Raw genomic sequence first — 26457 nt, 5'->3', positions numbered from 1 at the left:
TATGACTATGGTAGGGAGATTAGATTGTGAGCTCCTTTGAGGGACAGCTAGTGACATGACAATAGACTTTGTACAGCGCAGCGTAATATATTGGCACTATATAAATACTGTGTAATAATATTATTGCAATGTAGATGATACCATTGTGTTGCAGTAGCATGCATGTATGAATGCAGAATAAATACTGTAGAATTCTGTGTTACTTTACCATGTACCCGTAACGTTTTTTATTTTTGGAGAAAGGTGAACAGAATAGCCATCCATGAATTTTTAAGTAAAGAAAGACTTAAAAGTCCAAAAGGGTAAATCTTGGATAAATATTAATACTTTATAATAAAGAGAGGGGCATATGGGCTTCTCTGTAGGTCTTTAAAGTAAATGAATCTTATGATAGCTCCTTCTGTAAAATGTACAGTAACTCTGAATACAGAAGCATTGCTAAATTCAGCATTTTTTTTAGCACCCTGTATGTGACGTTTGTGTGTTGATTTAAAATATTTTTGCACAAGTGACAATGCATCTGTATTATATTTTTGGATATGGAGGCATCTGTCAGCAGCAGAATTCACCTGTGTCCATCTGCTTGCTCATACAATGAGGGTGCGGTTGTATTAATTGCCTTTTGAGGTTAATTTTTGTAATCTCTTTCGGAGTGATCTGTTCTTTTGATGACAGAGCCGTTCTTGGTGTGTGCCATGGTAGCACAGTGCCAGGAAAAGAAGCCAGGTGTAGTAAATTATAGGGTGTGATTGTGTTCATGCACAAATATGCATTGGTTTAATTTGGTTTCATGTTAACTCTTACATGCTGTGCGGTGTCTTCTGCTAGATTTAAAGGTTTGTCTTTATTAATTTGCAGGTCAGGAAAATGCATATTGCCATTTTTTCCAGCTACTTTTATGCTGGCAGAACAAAAATGCTGACCTCATTGGACCTGGCATTGGCTGTTGCAGCTGATGTATACTGTAACCTAAATGCACTTTTTATGGCCTAGCTCCATTCTACACATTTATAAAGTTTTCGACAACAACTGAAACTCATCAGAACAAGTAATTTAATTTTTTAACTCGGGTTGCAATACATTGTCGTGTATTTCTTTTGATTTTAGTGGAAGCTTGTCTGTTGTTGCTAGATTGGTGCTCAAATATAAAGGAAATGTAAAGGTTTACATTTTTTGGTTCCTAAATGTGGCGAATAAAATTAATGTAGACTTCCAAAATCCGCACCATTGAAAATGCCTTTTCTCACGAATTATTCCTCACTGCATATTATAAAAGCACAAAAAGTGCATCTGAATGGACAATACAAAATAAACATAATATGTGTATATAAAATGCATACCCAAAAATCCTCAATACCACATATACAAGGGGCCTAAAATAGGATGCCGCCAGTCTCCTCATGATAAAAGAGCTGATTATTATTACTTGGTATTTTATATTGCGCAATCATATTACGCAGCGTTTTACAAAGTCTATGGTTGTGTCTGATATGATACATCCTCAGCATGCTATGAAACTGAACTGGGTGGACAGACTCTGTAATGATGGTTTGGTTTGCTTTAGTATATTGGAGCCTGTTGTTTTCCAATGACTGATGATGTCCTCCACCATCACACACTGAGACAAGAATTCGTGAACGCCTCTTTGTAGTAAAATGGTTCTTGTTAAGACTCGTACATATAAACTGGTCAGGGCTCCCTCCCTCCTTGCCGCCTCTACAAATCATTCACTTGTTATCAGCAGTGAGAGTTTGTTCTCTGGGAAACTCCCCCATGAATAGAGGCAAAGTCTGAGACACATCTGTGTGTGGGTGTGTTTGGGTGTGTATGTGGAAGTCACTATGGATATTGTCTGTATGTGTGCTACTTTGATCAATCATAATGTGTGTAGAACCATTTCTGCTTATATTGCGAAATAAAAGTACTGTAAATGAGAGAATATTTCTGCCTGCCGCCATATCCATTGTACAGCCGCCATATCCATTGTACAGCCGCAAGCAGCATTAAATTGCAAGAAATCCAACTTCCATGTATGCATGACCCAGCAAGTGGCATGCTATAAACAGCAACGCTGCAGACCCCGCGATAACCCCAGTCCATTGTTTATGGGTTCTGGTAGGAACCAGCGAGAACTTGTTTATGGGTATGTATAACCCAGCAAGTGGCATCCTTTAAACAGCAATGCTGAAGACCCCAGGATAACCCCAGCCCATTGTTTATGGCATAGCTCTTTTTGCAGTTAGCTGGGCTTTATATAGTCATTCTGACATAAAATTGCAAACCAATATTCATTGAGAGAAAATGAGAAATTGTCAGCAGTATTTGTAATTTTTTAGTATCATTTCAATGATACAATGTACTAAATTCACTGTACAAGAGTATTAAAAAAATTAGTTACATTGTATTGATTTCAATATTACAAACACAATAATACTGTGTAACCATAAGTGACTGTACAGTAGTGAAAAGGGGTGTAGTGTGGCTCACCTCTGAGCTGAGGGTTGTACAGCCCACCCACGGGATGAAGGTTATGCGGCCCACCTATAGCCTGAACATGGCATGGCCTACCTATGTACGGAGTTTTCTCTGGTTCTTGGAGTGTAAACGCTTTATCCAGCCAACCTTTCTCTACAGACAACTGCTGTTCCAGAAAGCATTATTCATTATTTGGCAGTAATACTAATACCTTCCAATACTTAAATGGGCTTTCTCAATTGATGATCTGTCTGCATGATCACTGACGCTTACCGGATGCTAGGTAACAAACACAACATATGTCTGCATAGCTTAAACAAGGCCTGCACCCTGATTAAAATTCCTTATTTAACAGTGTTGGCAAACACCTGACAGCCTAAGCTGTCAGTACATATTTTTTTTCCAGGATCTGGACCAGGTTATGTATTTTTAATGATGGCATTAGTTATATCGTACAAAGAGTCCAGGAACTTTGCATTAACATAAGCAGATAATGAAAAACAGGCAATGAAATTGTAAATTTCTAGAATAAGTATCCAGATTGGTCATTTCCAATATGGCAGACTTGGAGAAGAGGCAAAATGTGCTGACTGGGTGCACAGATACATAGAAAGAGTGGAGTGAGCAAAACTGATGACAGTTTTCTGTTGCTTCTCTGTTATCTAATCAGCATACTAAGAGCTACTGAGGGTGACACCAAAGTATTAAGTAACTCCATTAGAGAAAGTGGGGTCACTGTTGAGCAGCATGGGTGTATAAATCAGTTGCATATTATATAATTACAAATTCTTCCGTCTGTATTCCACATGAGGAATGATAATGATTTAAATTTGGTAAGTGCTGAAAAGCAGAAACGTGCCAAGAGATGAAATTTCTATGTCTGCAACTGTGTCTGGCAATAAGTGGAAGTTGTTAGGACTGAGCTTGGCGCAGTCAGAAGACTAGCTTGCCATCCTAGTTTGCTCTTCATCATTTCTGACACAAGTAGCAACCTCCCCAACCACATTCCAGAACAGATAACATGGAGCCAAAATAAACAAATTGCCCCACAGAACAAGGGAATGGAGGAAGACAAAGGTATCTGCCACTTAGCCTGACTCTAAACTCAGATGTGAAGTAGAAACTTTTCTAGACACCTGCCCTTGTCAGATCTAAGTTATTAGTTTTATTATTTAAGCCAAAAAACTTACTGTTTACTGGCCCTATGATATAAAATATGTTCATTTTCTTTTGTGCAGAGGTATAATAGTGCCAGTGAAAGAAACCAGGTGTGAAATAATTGTCCTGGGGAGATTATGTTCCTCCTATAATCTCACACTCCCTTATTCAATTTCCTGTTTATATATGGTTATGGTGTGCATGGAGTCTGCCTTTTGAGTTTTAGCAGGAGATCGTTTCTGCAGCTGGACATTTTGTTTGTTGGCATTTAGAGCATGTTTACACTGTGCAAACCCTATTCATTGCTATGTGGCTCTTTACATCAGTAGGCTGCAGCTTGAAGAGATGCTGTCATTAAAGCCTAATTCAAGGCCATACTAGTAAAGAAGAATGGGTAAATGCCTTTCTTGCCATTGGCACAACTAAACATTTCTCTGTTGTAGACCCCCAAACTCTGCTGGCAAGCCATCACTTTGGTGGTGTCTATCTCCATGGTCTAACAGGGCTGTCTCTGATTTCTCCATTCCATGCCACTATAGTATCCAATTGCGATTTTGGCTTAGAGTTAGGAACGGCTGAGAACTGCAGGGACCATGAAGACTGACTTTTTGCATTAGTATTGTGTTGGTTTTCCAGTGGTCATCAAAGCACCAGTGTTTAATGGCATGGGCTGCAAGAAAGTCAAGTATGGTGCACTACTCCTTTATAGGTATGGCATTGGAATGAGAAATAACAGGGCCTCTATTGTATCTTTGGAATTTTGCACATGTAATTTTGAGCATTTTAATGTACTGTACTGGTAATGTATCTGCAACATGGAAAACCCCACATTCTAGATGTTTTTGGTACCTAAAGCACAAGGAACACCAGGTTTTTCAATGCTTTTGTCAATGTGAACTTTAAATGCATGCAGTGATGTGCACATATGTTACTGAACCAAGATAAATGGAACCCCATAGAAAACGTTACACTTTTTTACTTTATACATAAAAAAAAGATCCAAAAGCAATTGAAACCAACTAATAAATCATTGGACAATCCAAACCGCAATTCCGTCTGGGCCTCTCTATATAGAATAATTTCTTCCCACACAAGGAAATAATGATTTTGTCAAAAGTCTGGAATATGTAATATAACCAAAATGAAAGATGCAAACAGAAAAGTGTTGAAAGATAGAAGCCCTTCTAATAGAATTGTCCCTTATGGACTACTGAAATCCTAATCTTGTGTGTTTATTCCCCCACTTTCTAGATTGTACCCTCTTCGGGGCAGGGTCCGCTCCTCCTGTGTCACTGCCTGTATTGGTCTGTCATTTGCAACCCATATTTAACAATCAGAACAATCAGAAGGTCAGAATAATGTACATGTGTGCAATGATTTCAAACTTTTGATTGATCGATTGATCACTTATGGGATCATACGTATAAACAATCAATAAAATTTCTGGTTGGGATGCCAATCACTTTCTATCCCATAAAACAATTAGAAGGGCAGAATACCATACACACGTGTGCAGTGATTTTAGAATTCTGAACAATCAATTATTTATGGGATTATTCAGTTCTATGTCCAAACAATCAAATCTCTGATTAGAATCATTTTCTATTCCATAAAATAATAAGGGCAGAAAATTTTACACATACATGCAGTGTTTTTAGACTTCTGACAATGAGACAATCAATTACTTATCAGATTATTTGGTTGAGAGTATAAATAATCAATCAAATCCCTGATCAGAATCTCAACAAGAAGAATCTGAGGGGCAAAACACATACCCCCTGGATTGTAAGCTCTTCGGGGTAGGGTCCTCTCCTCCTCCTCTGTCACTGTCTGTATCTGTTTGTTACTTGCAACCCCTATTTAATGTACAGCGCTGCATAATATGTTGGCGCTATATAAATCCTGTTTATTGTTGATAATAATAATAATAATCCATATACGTTTCTACATGCACAAAAGTGTGAGATGGCTATAAGGGTGAGGCTGCAAACATTTCGCACTGAGCAAAAAATAGAAGCTGGTACATTTAGAACAGGTTCACTTGCTTTTGCAATCACACTTCTGTCATATATCTGCTGTTTTTCAGTGCTGCAAGATTGAAGCTGATCTCTAATTTTACATTCCCTTGACCACATGTAAACACACCTTTTTGCTTCTGTTAGTTTTCCTGTGCAACAAGGAGGATATTTGTGTATGTAAATGATTTTTTGCAAACCTACATTTTCTCCTGAATTTTTTGCATAGTATGATTTAATATTCTATGATCGTAGATCACTGCAAGAATGAGAGAATGTGTGTGTCTATGTTTGTGTGTGTGTGTCTATGTTTGTGTGTGTGTGTGTGTATATACCTATTACCACCAATCTACAAATGCCCAGACAACAAATAGTTTAGCAAATCAGCATTGTGTATTTAAATGCAATTATTTTATCTTACAGTAAAGTTTATACAGTTAAAAAACTTTTGCTTGAACGATTATGTCATTGAAAGTGTGTGTTGTTTTTTTTTTTTTTTGTTTGTTTTTTTTAGCTGTTCAAATAGCCCAAAAATGTGTTGATTCTCCAAGACTTAAACTGATACATCCTGTAAGGATGGGTTGGGGAGATGAGAGGTCTGTGTCCTTTGAGGGCTGTGTCCCTTTTGAGGGCTGACAACACATTCCTAAAATTTTAGAGAATAAAGATGCTGTGTTGCCATGTTGAAGAAGATACAAGTGTTCCATATTTGTTGCCTATCAGCAATTTTTTTTTCTACTTGCAATATGTTTTATAGGATCAATCATTACAAAATGTGTATGTATTGCAGAAATGAATAATTTTTTTAGTGGCATTCTTTAAACTCATTTTTTTGTTTTTTTTGATAGACTGATTGATTTTGGTGATCCTGGTATCCACATGAAACCAACCCAATCACTGAGCCACAAATTACTGAAAACTGTGCAGTTAGCTGTTTAATTGAAATACATGTGAACACCTTGGCAATAGGCTAAAAAAAAAAATTTGTTAAATTTTTGTTCAAAATAGACTTCCTAATGCAATGTGTCTCAATATTAAGTAACATGCATTGAAGCACATTTTGTTGTGGTGTGAATGGGCCTTTTAGCAATATAATAGCAAGTATACTGTTGGAATGGTTGTAAAGTGAAGTACATAGTTGTTGTTCTGTCAGTTGGGAATCTTATAGGCAGCAAGAAAATCAAATTCTACCATCTGCTGCAACTGCAGAATAAGGGCAGTGCCAGGGGACTTACCGCACTGGAGATATGCCAATCATTGAGACTGGCCATCGGTGGAACCTAAAATTGGATCTTATCTGCCTAAAGGGAAACTTCACCTTGTTTTTTTTTTTTTTTTCTCTGATAAAATTTTTTCCAGACACTTGGTATCCCAGGTACAAGTATCCTATGATCCCATGACCTGTACACAAGAAGGAATCCTTGTAATGTCCCTGAACTGGATTTAGTTTGGAGCCGTGGCTGTGTTTCTGGTTCAGCTGGTATGTCTTGGTCATTTATACCACTTTAGGTTTCATGGCAGAGATATTTCTGAATAATGAACTAGTTAGGACATAAACGTTGCATGAGAGGTCAGCAAACATGGCTTGCATTTTGCTTTCTTGCAGAAACTGTTATGAGTAGAAATTGTCTGTGTGAATAAAGTGACTCAGCAGTCCATGATTTCACAGTGAGTAATAATGAGAAATTGTACCTGGTAACCTGTAATTTCATAAAGGACAATTTCAAAATGAAACTTCATTAGTACTTAGAGGTAGGGTGTGTGCATAGCAAAGCTACAGTTAAAGTGGACTTTTTTTTTTTTTTTTTGTATCCCTAGCCAAAAAGTTTGAATAGGGCAGATCACTATTAAAAAAGATTTTCCCTTTGGAGGCTTTTTTTTCAAAAGGTCGTACTGCAGAGTAAAAACATGATTGGGTTTTACCATAAAAATGGCCACAGGTATACAACACCAAGACCAGTGATTCTTGAATCTAGAAGAACAATAAAGCAAAGTCAATGAATTTCCCAAAATAAACTAACCTCTGCTGAGGATTGCCATAAATGACCATCCTCTTAAATCCAGTTACTTGGTAATTTTATTTATAAAAGGCTTTAACATATCCCTGGCCTATAGAGATCAGGAAATCACAAGTTAAGACTTTACTAACGAAAAAGGCGTTATCTATCAACATGGAGACAAGGAGGATGGCAATGTGGTCCTTTCATTCACTGCACTGTTTATTAAATAACAACATGTCCGTTTTATCTTTAACGTAATTACAAAGGTGCTCAGCAGCTCTAATTTAGGTTTCGGGTATTAGGAAGCCTGGCTGGAAGACAGAATAGACCTAATGACATAGCAACTCCAAAGAACCGCCTTCTTCACACAACAGCTTGGATTATATGCTTTCTCAAGAAATTTTGGCAAAGGAATTGTTCACTCATGTGAATGAATTCCATGGACGCTTTATATAGGCCAAATAACCTTCACATTCATTCATGAAAAAGAGCCATAATTCTGCCAGTGACACCGTGTATACAGGGTAATCGCTGGCCAAGTCTGTTACCAAGGAGCCTCAAATGCACAAAAAAGCCTCTTGGTTGATATAGAAACCTATGAGGTGTATTCAAGACCAGTTTTAGAAGAACCAGGGCCCCTAACAATAAAAAAAGTGGGACCCCTTAACTTTTATTGCGAGCAGTATTTTACATAGTATGTCGATCAATCAATGTTCTATGTAGTTTTGATTATTTTTTTTCCTGAAAAAGTCCCTGTTCTGTTTTTGTTACAGCTGACTTCGATCACATCAGTTTATAATATGTGATAAATGGTTAGAAATCACTACCACATAAAAAATGCTACAAACTGTTGCAATCCAAAATGATGTGCAATGTGTAAGTATCCCTCAAATATAACAATATATAAATATTTAATGAATGCTAAGTGCGTGATAAGCACAAGTCGTAGGATGGTACACAGGACTACAATACAATCCTAACAACTTTTATGAATAGAGACAAAGAATGTTTGCAGGTGGAAAAGTTTTGATATTTCCCAATGTGTATGTAAGGAACTAATATTTACCATATTGCAGTTTACCAGTCCCTGGGTGTGGTAGCTGCATTTATTTCTTTCTTTAGTAGCTAGGTCACCTAATTGCATATTTAAGATTCTACAGGTGATATCTCCTTTGCCAGGTTCAGAATTCCTTCCTTCCCTCCATATAGTCCATATCTTCATGCTGCAACATCCAACAAGGGCAGTGCAATCCCTTCAAAGCTGCAGTGCTGTATATGACTGACCAAGAAACTCTGATCCGGACATTTCCCCGCAGAGAACACTGATGTACATGAAAATGTTGGGCATATAATAATCTTAACACTTCAAAAAAAAAATATAATAGGAACTGTGCACGTATCTATTACTAACCTCCTTGTGTAAATTCTAGTTTGCTGGCTGTCACGTTGATCCATTCGTATTTAGTAAAGGTCTCTGTTGATTTGCAAAGAAATCTGGAAAATGCTTACCAGAGCATCCAACAGATTTCTTGTTTTGTGCATTAGCTAAACTGGAGTGGTTGCTTTGGAGTCCTGCTTGGGTCTTCCTTGCACCGGTTCTGCCTCAAAAGATTTGTCGCCTATTTTGTCTTTTTGTAATAAAACCTATTGATTCATACTGTTGTCCGTCACAGATGACATGTTTGTGTATTAGGTGTTGCTGGCTGTAATGTGATTGGTGATGAAGATGTATTCTGTGAGCAGAATTATTAGTCCTCTAACATGAACATCATTTCTTTATTCCCATTGCTATGCTTGATTAATAAATTTGGGATTTACTTTGAAGACAGAGATACACTAATGCTTGGAGGCCAAAATTTTTCCTTCAAGCCAATTATGGTGTATTTACATTTATAATTGGGGTAAATCTGTGGTATTGTACTGATGTCCATAATACCGAAAGGACGCAACCTTTCTCCAATGCAGTCCCCTCGTAACACCCGGACCTAGAAGGTCAATTTGCTGGTTTTCTGAATCCTTATGGTCACTTACAATCCTACATGTGATTCTGATTTTACCTCCCTTTCCTTGGCTTGAACTTTATTCTCCGCTGCAAGGATAAATTTCCAACATTCATTGTACCCACTGCCATTGCAACTATTGAACATGGAATGGCACCTGCAATAAGGTACTTAGGTACAATGGTGAGCCTTACCCTTCTACCATAGATAGATACTTAAGAGAGTGTTAATGTTAAACACCGGCTGTAATAAAACTGAGAACATAGTTGTGTTAATTTATCTCTATTGTAGATGTGTTCACAGTATGAATTCTAGTTGAAGGCCTCTCCTCCCCCATGGTAGTAACTTTTTATAGGAAAACTTTGTTTTAGCTGGCTCATGCAATATTGGTGATAAGCTTTATGGGGTAATATGACTGTTATCCTCATTTAAACTGTCTTTCTAAACCAACAATACAAATCCAGATGAGCAGTTTGTTTGGACCTCTTTTTTTATTAAAGAAGAATTCCAGACCTAAACGCAGCAATAAAATGCATGGTCCTTAAGATAAAATGACAAAAGCAGATTTTGCTGCAATGCTCACCCTAGAGTATTTTTGCCACTGTATGTCCTCAATCTAATGGCCAGCATTAATTAATTTGGTTCCTCTGAGCCCAGGTAATCCTGGACCCATCATAGCCTGAGTTTATCTCCTCTCCCTATATTACTTCTTCCTCTCCAATGCCAGCCTGCCTGTACAGGAACTACTATACTACTAGAAACTGGTACCAGATCAAATTTAGACCTTTGCACTGATTGCATTAAAATTATGTATTAATACAAAGCTGCATTCATTTATTTTGTCTGGAGTTAAATCCAACCTTTTGGGGTTTATTTTGCATTGGGTCGGGAAATGTTACAGCCCCTCAAGTTTTGTGCAGTAGGGGTAGGGAAGAATTAAATGTCTGTTTCCTTTTTATTTCTGGCTTTGATTCTGAAAAGAACATCTCTTGTCCCTGTAAATGTTTGACACCAGATAATTTGTGTGTAAATATGTGAACATTATTAACGTTCATGTAACAATATTCAGTATTATCTTGCAGAGGGGGAAGGTGTGGATGGATGTGTACATATTGCTGTTGTGTAACCTTCCTTTCATCTTCCACCATTATTCATCACCTTAGGTTCCCAACAAGTGTTTGCTTTCACATTGTTCTTCATTGGCCTTTTCATTGCTAAGTTATTGGGACAAGCCGCTATAGGGCTGGTTAGACCAGTACAATCATTTGTTGTGTCTACAAACGTGACTTATTTAGCAACTGGTGGACGTATGACGCAAAAATTATGTTTAAAGATCTCAAAGGGTTTCTGAAACTTTTTCTTTAAAAATGAACGATGGCCTGAAATTAAAAATGTGCAGAACAAATTTGCAAATGCATCTACACTTGCACTTACACAGCATTTTTATTGCGATTGATTGTGTGCGGTGCATTGACCCCTATTTGTGATAAATGTCCTATTTCCACGTAAATGGGACCATAATTACTGCTGCATTACATCTGGAATGTAGATATAGCTGCTGAGCTACTTTAGTGTATTCAGTTAAAAGATATCTTTTGAGGAAGTAAGGTGGAACTAAGGAGGAACAGCTAAATACATTCAAATACATTTAATATGGTTTACCATGTAAATTTGGTTCGCCATTTTTTTTATACATTGCTGGTCAATAAGATCCTGGCACAATATACTTGTTTAGTATTTCAGGTTCTTGATCAGCTCACTAGACATACATTATGATGCTGAATCTTTGCCCAGTCTTCAAACTGGAGGCACACAGTTGACCTAAAAAGTATGTGTTGGCTGACACAGGCAACTGACATTCTTGGAATTGTTGAATGATGGAAAAAAACTGAAGGAGACTGCCATGCTACATCAGAGGAGAAACAGAAAACACAAGCCACTGGGCATGGGGTAGGTATGCAAGTCCTTCTACTGCAAGTAAAAGGTTCCTAAATCTAGGGGTCTAACGGTTTTCACAATATAGGCCATCACAAGAATCGGCAAGTGAAAGATGGAAAATGAAATCCATGCAAACTAGATTCCATGTATATGTAAAGTCGGGTCTTGGTGATTTTGCACTTAATACAAGTTTAAGTCACTTGGCCACTATCAAAACATAAGCTGATTGGCTTATTCATCATGACAAAGTACAATAACTCATAGCAACTTCTGATTTGTTTCTATTACTGGGCTGACTTTAACAAACTAATATCTGGGTGTTTATTATTATTATGCCCTGTGCCCCTGTGCACGTCCTTACTCCTAACAATGATTTAAATAAAAAAGTCAATACAAACGATAAGAGTACCTATAGACAGCTCATTTTAAGAGGTTTACAGAACATATATAGAACATCATTATAATTGTAAGGAGCTGTTATTTCTCAGTGTGACCTCGTGGCAGGGAATGGGTCCCCAGGGCATGACAATACTTGTGAACACCTGGCAAAAAAGAAGGGGTCAGGTTGCTCAGACTGTACTCTCATTGCTAACTATCTCGTAAATTGCTAGATGCGTAGCTAGTTTTACTATTTTCAAGTTAAAAGACTGAGGAAAAACAGTTTACAGCTAGAAGAATTTCGAACTTTGAAGAAGATTTCTGTTGAAAATAAAAGCAAAGTCACATGCATACACATGTCTATGACTGAGAGAGAATTATTAGGACAACAGCCAAGCCATAAAAGCCCCCAGGTCCTGGAAGAAACACTGGTTTTCTTTAAAAGTTTTTGTTCAGTCCAAACCCCTTTTTTTTTGTTGGTTGGTTAAAGAAGGGTTAGACCAAATGTCAAACTTCTGTTGCTGTCTGATTTATCCTAATGGCCATTGTCTCCTAGACCAGGGGTTGGCAAAGTTTTATGGCCACTAGGCCATTTATGGGGTGGGCGGGAGCACACTAGGCCGGACCCGCCCGTATGCATTGCGGAGGAGAAGGATTTCCCTTCTGGGAGCTTTCCGTATTTACCGCGGCGGCGGAGGTATCAAGGCCAGCCGGGGTAAATAGAGGAGCAACTGCAAGGGGGCGGCACCGGAGCCCCAATGGCTCCGAAGCTCCAGTGGCTCCGGTAGTTCCTAACGCCGCCCTGGCCGATCCGCTGGCAACCCATGGCTCTGGACATTAGGCCGGATCAGCCAGGGGGCGTTAGGCCGAAACGAACTACCAGCTAGGCCGTATCTGGCCGACCCCTGACCTAGACAGTAGGTGAAGGAAAATCCAAAATATTACAGCCTTCATCAAGAGATAAGGGATTATCTAATGTTGACCCCATTCTAAGGTGAATGTTCCTCACTTTGTAGACATTTTCTTACATCTAAACGGTGAAAAGTGAAGGTAAATCATCTGAAAGGGACATAGAGAGCAAAATATAAACTCAATAAATAATGGCTATACATACACTTTAGTAAGGTGTTGACCTGTGTCAGATCTAACTGGATAATTATAGTCCTCTGACCATTTTGACGTGTTGTAGGAGGACAACCCCATTGTATACGTTTTGTCTTCATTTACTGTACTTTTGGTATGTATCCTGTATTTGCACGTTTTAAAGTAGATGCATTCTTTAGATTATATTTGCTTTTTTAAGGTCATAGATCAAGGATACACAGCGGTCAGTAGATATTTGCCTACATGTCGGCTGTAAAAAATGGACCAAATTCCTTCTGCTTTTATATACAAAGCAGACCATAGCCTTGGTGTGCTTTTGTCTCCTACAGCTATATCCTGTCCTGATATACCTACAGACTCATTGGAATGTTCATAAGTTGTATCTAGCAATTATCTTGTGTTTTATGTATGTCCTTCTGGACTGTGGCAGACATATCCTCACCAAACCTGCATACAAACAGTGTTTTTTTTGCTTGTATGGATTTTCCAGGCATTTTTCAGGGCTGTTGTTGGTGCTAGGTATATTGGAATCGGCTCCCCTTGCTTTTAAGTAAAAAAAGACCTGCATGGTTTCCTATCACAGGTGATTGCTTGTTGATCAAAAAAAATTGCTTAAAGATGTTGCCAGCACTTTCATAAAAATTATTTATTCTGCACATTGAAAACATGAACTAAAGAGTACTTTTGCACAATAAAGATGCGTAAACTACTAGATTGTAAGCTCTTCAGGCCAAGGTTCTTTCCTCCTGTGTCACTGTCTGTGTTTGTCTGTCATTTGCAACTCCTATTTATTGTACAGTGCTGCGTATTATGTTGGTGCAATAAAAATCCTGTTTAATAATAATAATAATGCTGCTCATTACAGTATTTGCAAGCCAGGTTTAAACTGTGTCCCCTGTTTTGAAGTTTTATCTATGTGTTAAATGGTTACCTTTTCTTCTTCTCCATCCCCATTCGCCCTTTTAAACCTATCTCTGCTGCACTCCATCTGCGGGAGCCTCTGGAAAGCATATGATGTTCTTTCCTTGGATGCAGTGCTTGGGCCCAAATAGCTCAGTACAAATCTTGAACACGGTCACATGAAATAGGGGGAAAGGCCATAAACCCTGTTTAAAATCCAGATTGAAGAATATACCCAAGGCTGCTGCAGGCCAAAAAGATTGGGATAAGTTTTGATAGCATGAGCAAAATGGCTGGAATACATTATTACTTTTCAGTGCTGACTCCAGCAGAATGAACTTGGAAGTTGGCAAGACTTGTTAGATTGAAATGTCTAACATCTGAACTGTACACTCATAGGAGTTTGCAAAGGTTTAAAGATGTCTTTTCATGCTGTCTTGACTACTTGGGGGGCGGAGGAAATGGGGAAAAAGTCTTTCTCATTTCTGTTGTTAAATGACCTGAAACTTCCAGGTTAGTTTTGCTTACTGTTTTAGTTCTTATGATGATCACATTTGCTCAGCTCTTGTAGAGATCACAGGCTTTTTCTTTTGATAAATAACATTTTTCTTTTCCTTTCTTACACAGAGAGCTACACTACTCGATCCCAGTACAGTTCTGTGCCAGCTTCCTACAGCTCCCGCTCCCAGATTCTCAACAATGATCAAAGGATCTCTGTGAGTACCCGATGATTGAGGCCGCTGGGGTGGGGCGACATTATTCACCACTGTTCATACAATGTATGAATATCCTGTAATATGTTTATAATCCACCGCAAATCCTATCTTTATTGCTTGCTCTTCGTCATGTTAGAACTAGCGTTTCCACATTACACTAAATTGGCGTGTTTTTCAGGCAGGACAATTCTATCTAGGAAAATATAGGTTTATCCTAAATTATTGTCTGCAAGTTTTTAAATGACAGCCACTTGAGGATCCCGGCTGAGAAATCATACTGCAAGGACCCATTCTCACTGTCATGTCAGGTGTGTTGCATTAATGAACATGCATTAAGGTAAAGTAGCCCAATCTTTTCAATGAACTGGCAAAGCACCAAACTGCCCTAAAATTGGAAATGCTTCCTTATGTTAAAAAAACACTGTATTCCATTGAGATTGTTGCAATCTCTCTTTGGGAAAACCCTTCTTAATAAACCCTGGTATGCCAGTATAACTTATATATTTATATTATATATAGCGTACACAAAAGATATAAAAAATTATTAGGTGCCCTTTGCACCTGTCTACACAGGTACATTGCATCATTTAGAATAGCTTGTTTATTTGAATTGGCTTACAGCACACCAGTACAAGCAAAAAAAAAATAGAACAACTAAAGTATCATTGACCAATTCCAACACAGATTCCCTTTTAATTTAGGATCAGTGTGGAGAGTTTTGGGTATAACCTTTGCTGGTTAACAAGTTCAAAAAACGTGGTTTGTATAGCAGGTCTTGTTCTATGGTCTTTTGAGGATGTTTTATTTTTATGACAAGATCCCAAAGGATGCCAGAAGGAGTAGACCTCTGCCTATACCTATACCCACCTTTCGAGATGGCTAGAAATAGTGTCCTATTGTATTCTACCAGTGATACCTAAACAATGGTCCAATGTTGTTTGTCCTTTTCCTTTTTTAATTATGTGCTAATGGAGCTTGTTTGTTATGCTATATCATTGCAGTTTATTGCCCATTTTTACAACAGATATATAATACCTAATCTTTATAATGACTTCTCTTATTGATTTTCTGGGTTTTTTAACTTTTTGGGAGCATGAAGGAAAAGATTTTATTTATGTGTGTGTTTTTGTTTTTTTTTTTCAGTCCAGTCGCTCAGTTGGATATGGCACCCTTGGGGGCATGCGTTCAGGTTACTCTTCCCGTTCTGCTGTGGATGTTGGTGCTTCACAGAGAATCAGTGTCCCTCCTCCACAACAACGATACTCCACTTCACGTCCATCCTCCTTTCATGAAAAGGTCTACCCAACTCGAAGAGAGTATGATACAATGTCTCTGAGATCACTGCGTATTGGAGATGGAGATGAGCGATATGAGCAAGGGGCACCTTCTCAAGCTGGCTACTATGCTCGTCAGATGTCCTCAGTCAGTGCAGCACCAACAATGCAGAGATCCCTCTCAGGAACCTTTGGTCAGGATGGTGGTGGCGGTTCATGGGTTGAACGAGCAGAAGTGGTACAAACTCGAACAATCCGTGCACCTGCCATGCGCACCTTACAGCGTTTCCAAAGCAACAACCGTGCCCGTGCAGCATCTGCATCATATGGTACCCTGAATTCAGTTGCACCTCAGCAAATACAACAGTCAGCTGGGACAGGATCTGCGTATGTGACAACAATGCTCGAGCAGACCTCTCGAGCCCCATCCGTGCGGAGCCTAGCAGAGTCTGCACATCAGGTTCAAGAGATGAGGGGCATAGATGTTTTTGATGGGAACAAAAGCCTGATGAGTCAACATTCATTCACCAGTGGGTAAGTGTTTATTAAAGTAGCAAATCTGCAACTTTTTTTTTTTTTGCTATGTCGGTCAAAATTGGCACCTGGGCCTCATTATTTTGAAAACTATATCTCATTGGTGAGTTACCTTATAGAACCAGTGAGATAAAGTGTTACATATCTGCTCACTGAAAAGTCAAGAAGGTAATGGTAAATTATAACCTGTCCTCTGTAACTGTAGCTTTTTTCTCCATTTATCCGCAAATTTATTCAGTGATATATATAAGATGTTATTTTTACAATGCATTATAAATGTGCTGACTCTTTAAACATCAGCATTTGGTTGTTGCTGTCAATTCTGATGCAAACTCATAAACCAATAATAAAATAAAACGTCTACATTATATTTTTTGTGGACACCTGTCCATCATACCTACACTATATGGCTAAAAGTGTGTGGGCACCCACTGAAAATATTGAGTTGCAATGTTTCTTCAAGCTTGCAATAGCTGTTTTGGCGAAGCCTATTTCTGTTTTGGCATGACCGTGTCATTGTGCACAGATCATAAAAGCATAGCTTGATGAGTTTGGCATAGAATGTCCCGAATGGAACCCATTCCTCAACCCTGCTATATCCTACTGAAAAGCATTTAGTAATGAATGTGTTCGAAATCCTGAAGACAAACTCAAAAATCTTGTGAAAGACTTTCCCATAATAGTGCTGTTATAGGAGGAAGGTAACTCACTTTTATGCTATACAGAGGAAACACTTCTCTTTTACATTGGTTTTCTTTACTGAACATGCCGGAGAATAGGTATAAATCCAACAATCATTGCTGGAAGCAAATGTGGTTCCTCTGTCTTGTGTGTACCGGTTCCATTACCTGCCTAGGTAGCATGCAGTCCCTATGTGTTCCAGTTTAACTACCTACCTGAGTAGCATGCAGTCTCAATGAAGGTGTTTCAGGGCTGCTGCTACCACTTCTAGATATTTCTAATATACACCTTGTGAAGTTTCCCTTTCAGTATATGCTGCCTGTATGAACATGCTCATTGAGTTATCGATGGTGGCATTTGTTGGCATAGTCACACAAGTGATTAGATTGCTAGCAAAAATAACTGTCTGCTTAAAAATCACTGGGAATCTACTTCCCTTCTGTAATGGCACTGCTCCCATTCTTGTCAGACCAGTAAGATATTAATTACTGTTTACTTGCTTTTGATTGACTTTCTGCAGCACTGTGGGAATAATTTATCTATTAGGCAAAGTGGAAATGTTTGTTGGTTAATCACCACTGTGACATAATCCTAATAATAGGAACACATTGTAGTTTCTATCACCATATGCATACATTTCCCTTTTTTAAGTCAGAAACCCAGCCATTGAAAATACTATGCTTGCTCTTTCGTCCGTTCCCACTAAAGTGGGTATTACTTTCCCAATTAGAATTTTAGTTTCAGGTTATGATGAGTTTGTATATCATGGCTGAATAATCTGTATTGCACGTCTTGGGCCCCTACAGACCTATGCATTGCAGTGACACATGGTAATGAATGAGTGTTACCGCAATGCAAATAATATTTTGTGTAGTGCTTTGCAGTGCCATTCATTTGGAATTGTATCACAATGCACAAATAAATTAGGTACCAATAGATCAAGGCCTAATGTATTTGCAGTAACACCCTGAATCGGCCACAGACGAGGGGCTCTTAAAGAAGGAAACTTGTGCTGTGACTTTTACTTATGCCCGCCATCTGTGCGATGTAAAGCATGGTGTATTACATTATCTTATTCGACATACAATGTGATTAGGCTGTGCAATGCAAAGTATTATGCCCTGGAAGCAAGATTCTAAATCCTATGGCTGTATATAGTTGCTTACTGTCAATTCTGGTCCTTGAAATACTCTGTACCTTTTGTCAAGATCTTATCTTGATATGATGGATGGATCACTGCTTAATCTCTTCTCCATCACATCCCAAATATTCTCAATGGGGTTAAAGGTCTTGACTCTAGTGGCCAGTTCATATGTGAAAATGATGTCTCATACTCTCTGAACCATTCTTTTATATTTTTAGCTTGATGGATTCTGGCATAGCCATCTTTATCTTTATCTTTTTGGCACATAATATTGCTGAACCTGGATCTGTCAATTTGAAGTACCCTAGATCATATTATTGCCCCTACAGGCTTGGAGACCTTTTCTGTCTTGCCATGTACATTCTAATTATTGACTCCAATGTTTCCTTCTGATGTTCAGTTCTTCATAAACAATGGGTACGTGTTCTGGTGACACAGGTCTTTCTTTTATTGCCATTCTTTATTTTCTTAACTTTTTAATGTCAAGGTGTTCCGCTTATCCTTTAAAAAGGTTAGAGACATTGCATTAATATCAACATACCCAGACTGGCATCTTACAGCTGCCAGGCTGGTGTAGGAAATATTTCCCACCTTCATGTGTCACTGTCTGTATCTGTCTGTCATTTGCAACCCCTATTTATTGTACAGCGCTGGGTAAAATGCTGACTCTATATAAACACTGTTTATTACTTTTTATTTTAAATCCAATATGCAATTGTGAATCAGTCTTAAGGTTTGAATTCATTAGTTGGGTTTATTGCAAGGTTTGCAGCATGTCCTACATCTACACTGACTTAATTCACACATATGAGTTAATGTAAATGCCAAATTCCAAAAGCATTTCAAAAACAATTTTCCCGAAAGTATGGTATCTTAGACTTTTTTTTCCCAGTCTGTTCTGTGTACACAAAGCCATTTTTTTTCAGCCATTGCAATTCATGGTCAACCATTCATGTTCTACAGCTTTCCATTGCAAAAACAACCAAAAGGATCAATTTGGCCTTCTGTTATTGCTTTAGATTATTCGAACCAGATCATTTTTTTTTATTTTTTTATTTTGGACATCAGATTTCTGCAAGAAACAGCTGGTTGTAATTACCTGAAACTTACTGTGTATATGATTAACAGTATGCTGGCCACACATTTAGCAATTTTGCTGTTTAAAGCCCATTTGAATTATAGTTTAAATTGGTTAACCACATTCCAGGTGCAATAAAATAAAAGTTGTTTAAAGTATTCGGCTGGGTCGACCCTATCCTATTGTGATTCCAAGGAAAGGCAATACCGGGCATGCAGTGCATTCTTGGGCAGGGGGTGCTGGTTGAATGAACTGCCACAATGCAAAGAATATGAACATGTGTCAACATACCAGACATGGGTAAACCCCATTTCATTAAAAAGCAGACACAGCCTGAAGAAATATGCCTGTGTTATACCAGCAAATCTCAGAGAAGATGTCTGTTTGTTGAATATAAGGGGTATTGCACCCTTTGTTATCTAGTTAGAACTAGATACACTTCTATTAAACTTGTATCAATCCTGCATTTGATCCCTAACAGTTTACTGGGAGGACAAAGGTTCTAATTTATTAACCTTACATTTACAGTCTATGTGCAGATGTTGCATGATTTATTTTCAACTACAGCAGTAAATGGAAGAGAGCATTATTTTCTTTTCTTTTACAACATATGTGGCAATGCAGATTGTGTCATAGCAGCCACATCTTGTAAAGATTTTCCCTACTTCTGTTGAAGTAACTAATGGGTGGATTTTTATAAAAGCCAGTAAGGAAATTTCTAGCACATTGCCAGCAATAGTTTTATCTTATGTTGGTTTTGTTTTATAAATGAAGCCTGTTTGTACTTTTCAATGCATGACACAAGTGATATTACTGGGTACTAATCAAATGATATTGTGTTACATTTCAGGTTTGATGACATAGATATGCCATCAGCTGTGAAATATTTAATGGCATCTGATGCCAACCTGCAAGTTCTTGGAGCAGCCTATATACAGCACCGCTGTTACAATGATTCAGAGGCTAAGAAGCAGGTGAGTGCTTTTTACTCTTGGTGGTTTTAGTAAAATAAATGTGAATACAAAATGGCTTTTGATTTAACTTGATTATACAACTTTATATTATATGCATTGTTTAGGCTCGAAGTTTGCAGGCCATTCCCAAGTTGGTGAAATTGTTCAATCACTCCAACCAAGAGGTGCAGCGCCATGCCACAGGAGCAATGCGCAATCTGATCTATGACAGTCCTGAGAACAAGATGACACTGGTGGAGGAAAATGGCATTTATGAGCTTCTACTGGCACTTAAAGAGCAAGATGATGAACTCAGAAAGAATGTAACTGGTATGCTTTGCATTTTTTCTTTTTACAACCTGTTATAAAGAATTAGTCTTTGGATTTGGTGAGAGTTGGGCACAGTTATCCCCAGTTATATATGTGGGTAAAACCACAACCTGCAGGTCAAGAAAACTTTATTTTTTTTCCTGTGATAACCACATATCACTGCACAAGTTTCTCAGAAACCCTAATACATTAGAGGAAATGCCCCGTCTCTCTTCCCATCCCAATCCCTTTCTAGCGGAAAAAGCCTAATATTTGTTTTCTCTTTTATGTTTTCTTAGGAATTTTATGGAACTTGTCTTCCAGCGATAACCTGAAATCAAGACTGGCACGGGACACCTTAGGTCCTCTGACAGAGAAGGTTCTGGTTCCACTATCTGGATCATCAGGATCTGCACTCATCCAGCAGAATGCATCAGAGGCTGAGATTTTTTACAATGCCACTGGATTTCTCAGGTATGAATAAATTTGTTGGATTGTTCAGAGTAGACATATTGGAACAAAGTGGAATATTTGTCATATTCTTGTTTATTCTTCTACAGAAACCTGAGTTCTGCCAGTGAGGAGACCCGTCAGAGGATGCGGGATTGTCCTGGGCTTGTGGATGCCCTGGTTGGCTACACAAACCAAGCTTTGCAGGCCGGCAAATCTGAAGACAAGGTGAGGCACTATCACATGCTTGGAAAAACCTGTTTATTCCAAATAAACTTTGTTTTAACATAACTTTTCAAGGAATACCTGAACAAAGTCCTTCATGGCAGGTTGACCAAGTATGTTAATGAATGCTGCAGATTTAGAAATATTGAACATTTGCTTCTGAAAGCACAGTGTGTTTATGAGATTTAAGTTTATAGAACTGCAGAACCTACTGGTCACCACAGTTTTACAATGGAACAGGTTAGGGAAAGAAATAAGAGCATTTTACTAGATCTCAAGCACCTGCTGCAGAGCACTATGAATAGGATTGTATGTAACCTTCAGTGGCCCTACTGGAGCAGTGCTTAGTCTTACACTATAGTTAACTGATTTAAATGGTATTGACACAATACTGAGACACCCCCCCCCCCCCAAAAAAAACAAACAAAAAAAAACAAAAAAAAAAAACAACTAAACAGGTCAGACACTCTGCTAACCAATGGAATTGAGAGAACCAGTTGGCATTTTTGCAGTTGCATGTTTGCAAAAACAGCTGTGTCTCCTTTCTGTGAAACGTGGAAAAAAAAATATCTACCTGAAATGAAAATTGAACTATGACTTTTGTACCTAATCTGCTACATTCTTCAAAAGTCACACTATTGTGTTATGGTATTTGGCAGTTATAGAGCAACTATGTGCTGGTTTCAAATTATGCTATCAAATTTTTCAATTTCCTTCCAAAATATTCAAAATGTTTTACAAAAGACTACATGGACAAAATGACTATAAAGGGTTAAAAGATTTAAATTAGGTAATAAATCGAATGTGCCAATTTTCACCTTTTTCCTTGACTGTGTTATTTAGTGAGCTGTACTAGAATATTCAAAAGTCTACTAGTTTACTTTTAGGTTATTTAGGGTCTCTAGAAACACAGGACTGCAAACATAGGAAGTTTTATGAAAAAAGTAATTCCCAGAAATCTTTTGGATACACATAAGTCTAACTCACAACAATGATACTATCCTAAAGTTTACATAGTTACATAGTAGGTCAGGTTGAAGAAAAAACATAAATCCATAAAGTTCAACCATTTGTGGAACATAAATTTAGATGTTGTATTAAATGTATTATCTAGATTGTAATGGTTTGCTTAAAATGTAATGTACTAAAGAGGTACAATTAAATAAAATAGTGAGAACTGGGAACTACAGACAATTACCTTGTCTGTAGTTCCCAGTCCATGCTGTCTCCAGTCCTAGAAAAATAAAATATTTTAGAAGGGTTGCTGCCCTAAACAGGCATAATGAGTAAATAATCCTAATCACCAAGGCATGGCTTTGTAACAAATATTATTATTATTATTATTATAGAAATTGGCATTGATTTGATGCAAAAGGAAACCATTTCTAGGAAATATATCTTTATCTATATACCTTTTATAGAGCGTTGAAAATGCAGTATGTGTGCTGAGAAACCTGTCCTACCGGCTATATGATGAGTTGCCACCATCTACGTTGCAAAGGCTGGAAGGATCCCAGCGAGGGCGCACTGCAGCAGGGGACGCTGTGGGTTGTTTCACCCCTCAGAGCCGCAAACTGAAAGAGGTAATTTCTATAAATCTTATTGTTGGATATTTTTTTTCATACAATATACTATAAAACAGGGGTCGCCAACTTAAAAAACACAAAATTTTGGTGGTCTGCAGCTCTGGCCAGTGCGCCTCCGAGCGGGGTCAGGAGAAGGACCCCTCTGGGGTAGTGCACCGGCCAGAGCCGCAGACCATGTCTTCCATGCAGATCTCGTGCAGTGGATGGGTTGTGTCCCTGAGCCAGCGATGGGAGAGTGGGTGGGTTCTGGTATCATGACGTCACTATGCGGGAAGAAACTTCCGCTGTCTGGAGCCAGTAAATTTGTGGTCTATGGGTCCGAAAAGGTTGGCGACCACTGCTATAACTATTTTAAATGCTTACATACAAGATTTACCCTTTCCAATTTGCCTTTCAATTTGCTGGAAAATGTTGACTGCTCTGCAGAGAATTAGTTCCTTAACATAGCCCCTTTTCTCTTTGCATGCAATACCCCTCTTCTCTTTCGGAGGTGTCTAATTATTATCAGTTGGCTCAGCTCCTATGTCACTCCCTTTACCTCCCCTTACAAACTTTTATATAAATACTGGGATCAGAGCAAAAGAACAAAAAAATATTGTAACTTTAATAAGAAGCAGGCTTTGGACTTTTGGATGTCTGCGCAAGGAAATGGAGTTTGTGGTAATTGCCATACATCAAATACATTAATTGCACATATAATCCATTGCCACTTTGGCAGTCGGGCTGTTGGTGTATCTGAGGTGTAGACCAGGGGCTGACTTCCAGCAAAACTTAAAATTAGTACTTTTGGGTATTCTGGCCCTTTTATAATAGTACCCCTCACAGGAGATCTTTATTTTTTACATGTCTTTGTTGCTTATTCCCAGACTTATTGTACCTTGCTTTCTCTCAGCAGCACCAGGGAACAGACCTTGCCACTTTTGCAGAGATGTCAAAGGATCCAAAGGGAATGGAGTGGCTGTGGCATCCACAGATTGTCCATCTATACAACCGACTACTGCAGCAATGTGAGCTGAACAGACATACAACAGAGGCAGCAGCGGGAGCCCTGCAGAATATTACAGCCGGAGATCGCAGGGTAAGTAAAATTCTGACCTATGGGATCCATTATTAGGACTACTAGTACTCATCATGTGAGATTCTGACCCTTAAAAAAAACTTGTGTGTTTTCCACACTGTGGACGGGAATTGCCCTAACAAGCGGTAGTATTACATAAACTATCAACACATGATCCAATATTCTGTGGCAAAACCTATATTACCTATCTAGAAGCTATAGAATATAGTAGGGAATGGGGGGAGGATTTTAAAGTATGAATGGTATGGGGTATGATGTAGAAATAGCCGAGAGATCTCCTGCTAACGGGATATTTTGTACAGTATGAAAAGTGTGTGTTTGTGCTTTAACAGTGGGCAGCCGTCATGAGCCAGGTGGCACTGGAGCAAGAACGTATTATAAACCCCGTCCTGGATCGTTTGAGGACTGCAGATCACAGCCAGCTGCGTTCCCTCACTGGGCTTATACGCAACTTGTCAAGACACGCTAGGAACAAAGATGAGATGTGTGAGTACACACAAGATTCTTCTTACATCAGTTTTCACCTTTTCCTAATGGAGATCATTGGTAGTATGTAAATGCATTATATGGCGTTCTTGTACTAAAACAACCTCGCTACATGTTGTCATGCCTGTTGGTCTGCCTTGGGCAGAGTTCTGAATGATTTCTGATTTCAATGATGATAAATGTAGAGTAGAGGTGAAGTGAGAAGCCCTTTTCTCACTATTACATGATTTAAATCTGTGCTCAGAAAACCTTTATCCTGTCCAAATTTTATCAGTCTGTACTTTAAAAAGTAAAAGTGAACCTCAAAGTGGAGTTGGTGGTGTTTTTCTAAAAAAAAAAGGCTATAACTACTAAAACCGTACACTACAATAACTATTAAAACAATACAAGGATCTAAGTGGACTAATGTGGTCTTTCATGCTTTCTAATTATGTTCTTATTATTACAGCCACCAAGCTAGTAAGCCATCTTCTGGAGAAGCTGCCTGGTGACAGCAATGACAAGAGTCCTCCTCCCGATGTCATTGTGAATATTATTGCCGTGCTCAATAACCTGACTGTGGCCGGACCCATCGCAGCACGAGATATAGTGTACTTCAATGGGCTCAACAAGCTAATGTACATCAAGAGGAATAGAGATAGGTAAGTGGTGGACGGACATCTAGGTATAGATTAGGTCACAGGACATGGTTTAAAGCTAGGGTCAGTACTAGAACAAGTAGTAAGAAAAAAGTTTCTTTTTTTTTTTTACTTTAGATCTACGTTTAGCCTGAATAAATGAAGGACAAATAAAAAGACCATTTGTTTGTATCATGCTTTGTTCAAAGATGGGAAATGGGAAGCCATTAAATTAAGAGTTGATTAGCACCTACAATGAATTGAAAGTGCAACATTAAGATAAGTGTCTTTCCTTTAGTCCAGACAGTGAGAAAGCCTCCCGGGCAGCCTCCAGCCTCCTTACCAACATGTGGCAATACACAAAGTTACATCGTGACTACAAATCGGTAAGTAGATTTTGTCTCATTGTTGTCTTCCATAATAAGCAACCATTGTAACATTTTTAAAAAAACATTCCTATGGTGCAGGAAATAAGTTACAAGAGGCCTGTGCTTAGAAAGTTCTAGCCGGACAGTATGCTTTAATTTTTGTTCAGGACCGTGACTTAAAAGTTACTGAAGCCAAACAAGAATACAACTTACATTTTTAGGAGTAGGTCAGCAAATGCAATCATCTCTTTTCCCTCAATACAGGTTGTCTTAAAAATAAACTCCTCAACATCCCTGACATTCGTCATCTCCTGGGTAGGAAAACCTATCTTTAGGCAAATTGGGGGAAAAAAAAACAAATTGGCAAGTATATAAAGAATTCCAAGCAAACAACACTGCCTCTGCATCACTAAAAACTAACACAACGTTGTTGCCTGAGTTCCCTGCTGGACTACAGAGCATCTCTCCTTCTCCTCATTCTCATAAAAAGTGAGGGGTAGCACAGAATATAATTTATGCAACCCACTGGTGACAGAAAAGGGAGAATTAAGCCACGCAAAAAAAAAAAAAAAAACTTGGTTGTGCCAACTGGACATGGGAAAAACAACCATTCACTGTCCCTTACCTGTGATTATTTTCACCCTGTAAGGGGCATGACCATGAACTCCATGATTACCCCCCCCCACTCCACTTCATTTATGATGGCTGCACTAATGGTTGCAGCTAACTAGTCCTAGTGGCAAATGCCAGGGTCAAGGCAGGTCAATGCATTGACTGGCTTTTGCTCGTCAGAACTTCTTCCTTCCAATACAAAGAAGGTCAGAATAATCACAGAAGTTTTTAAACTGATCTCAAATGCATGCTAAATACAGCTGTGTTTGCTAATGGACACAAGTCCAAAGTGTGGAACATATCACATCACAAGCTTTCCTGGTGTCGGGTGTTGACAAATGATCAGATGTTGGTAGAGATCAATAAATAGGATACACT

At 38.5% G+C, this 26457-nt stretch overlaps 2 protein-coding genes across 4 annotated transcripts in view; both read left to right on the top strand.

The window, feature by feature from the left end:
- MRPL23 (mitochondrial ribosomal protein L23) overlaps positions 1–26457 on the top strand; it is a 706510-nt gene that overhangs the window by 492876 nt on the left and 187177 nt on the right. The window lies entirely within an intron of this gene.
- PKP3 (plakophilin 3) overlaps positions 1–26457 on the top strand; it is a 63973-nt gene that overhangs the window by 35404 nt on the left and 2112 nt on the right. For 2 of the 3 annotated variants that reach the window (XM_072421743.1, XM_072421741.1), the window contains 11 exons: positions 14596–14684; positions 15828–16492; positions 20246–20369; positions 20474–20678; positions 20957–21131; positions 21218–21335; positions 22754–22915; positions 23811–23996; positions 24329–24482; positions 24931–25123; positions 25398–25485. In XM_072421743.1, the coding sequence (XP_072277844.1) occupies positions 14596–14684; positions 15828–16492; positions 20246–20369; positions 20474–20678; positions 20957–21131; positions 21218–21335; positions 22754–22915; positions 23811–23996; positions 24329–24482; positions 24931–25123; positions 25398–25485 (2159 nt within the window). The remainder of the gene's footprint in view (positions 1–14595; positions 14685–15827; positions 16493–20245; positions 20370–20473; positions 20679–20956; positions 21132–21217; positions 21336–22753; positions 22916–23810; positions 23997–24328; positions 24483–24930; positions 25124–25397; positions 25486–26457) is intronic. The other variant, XM_072421742.1, reaches the window with a different exon arrangement.

This window comes from Pyxicephalus adspersus, chromosome 9 (genome assembly GCF_032062135.1).
Source record: "Pyxicephalus adspersus chromosome 9, UCB_Pads_2.0, whole genome shotgun sequence".
Lineage (NCBI taxonomy): Eukaryota > Metazoa > Chordata > Amphibia > Anura > Pyxicephalidae > Pyxicephalus > Pyxicephalus adspersus.
Note: the sequence above shows the minus strand (reverse complement) of the source record. Positions and strands in the feature narration are given on the sequence as shown.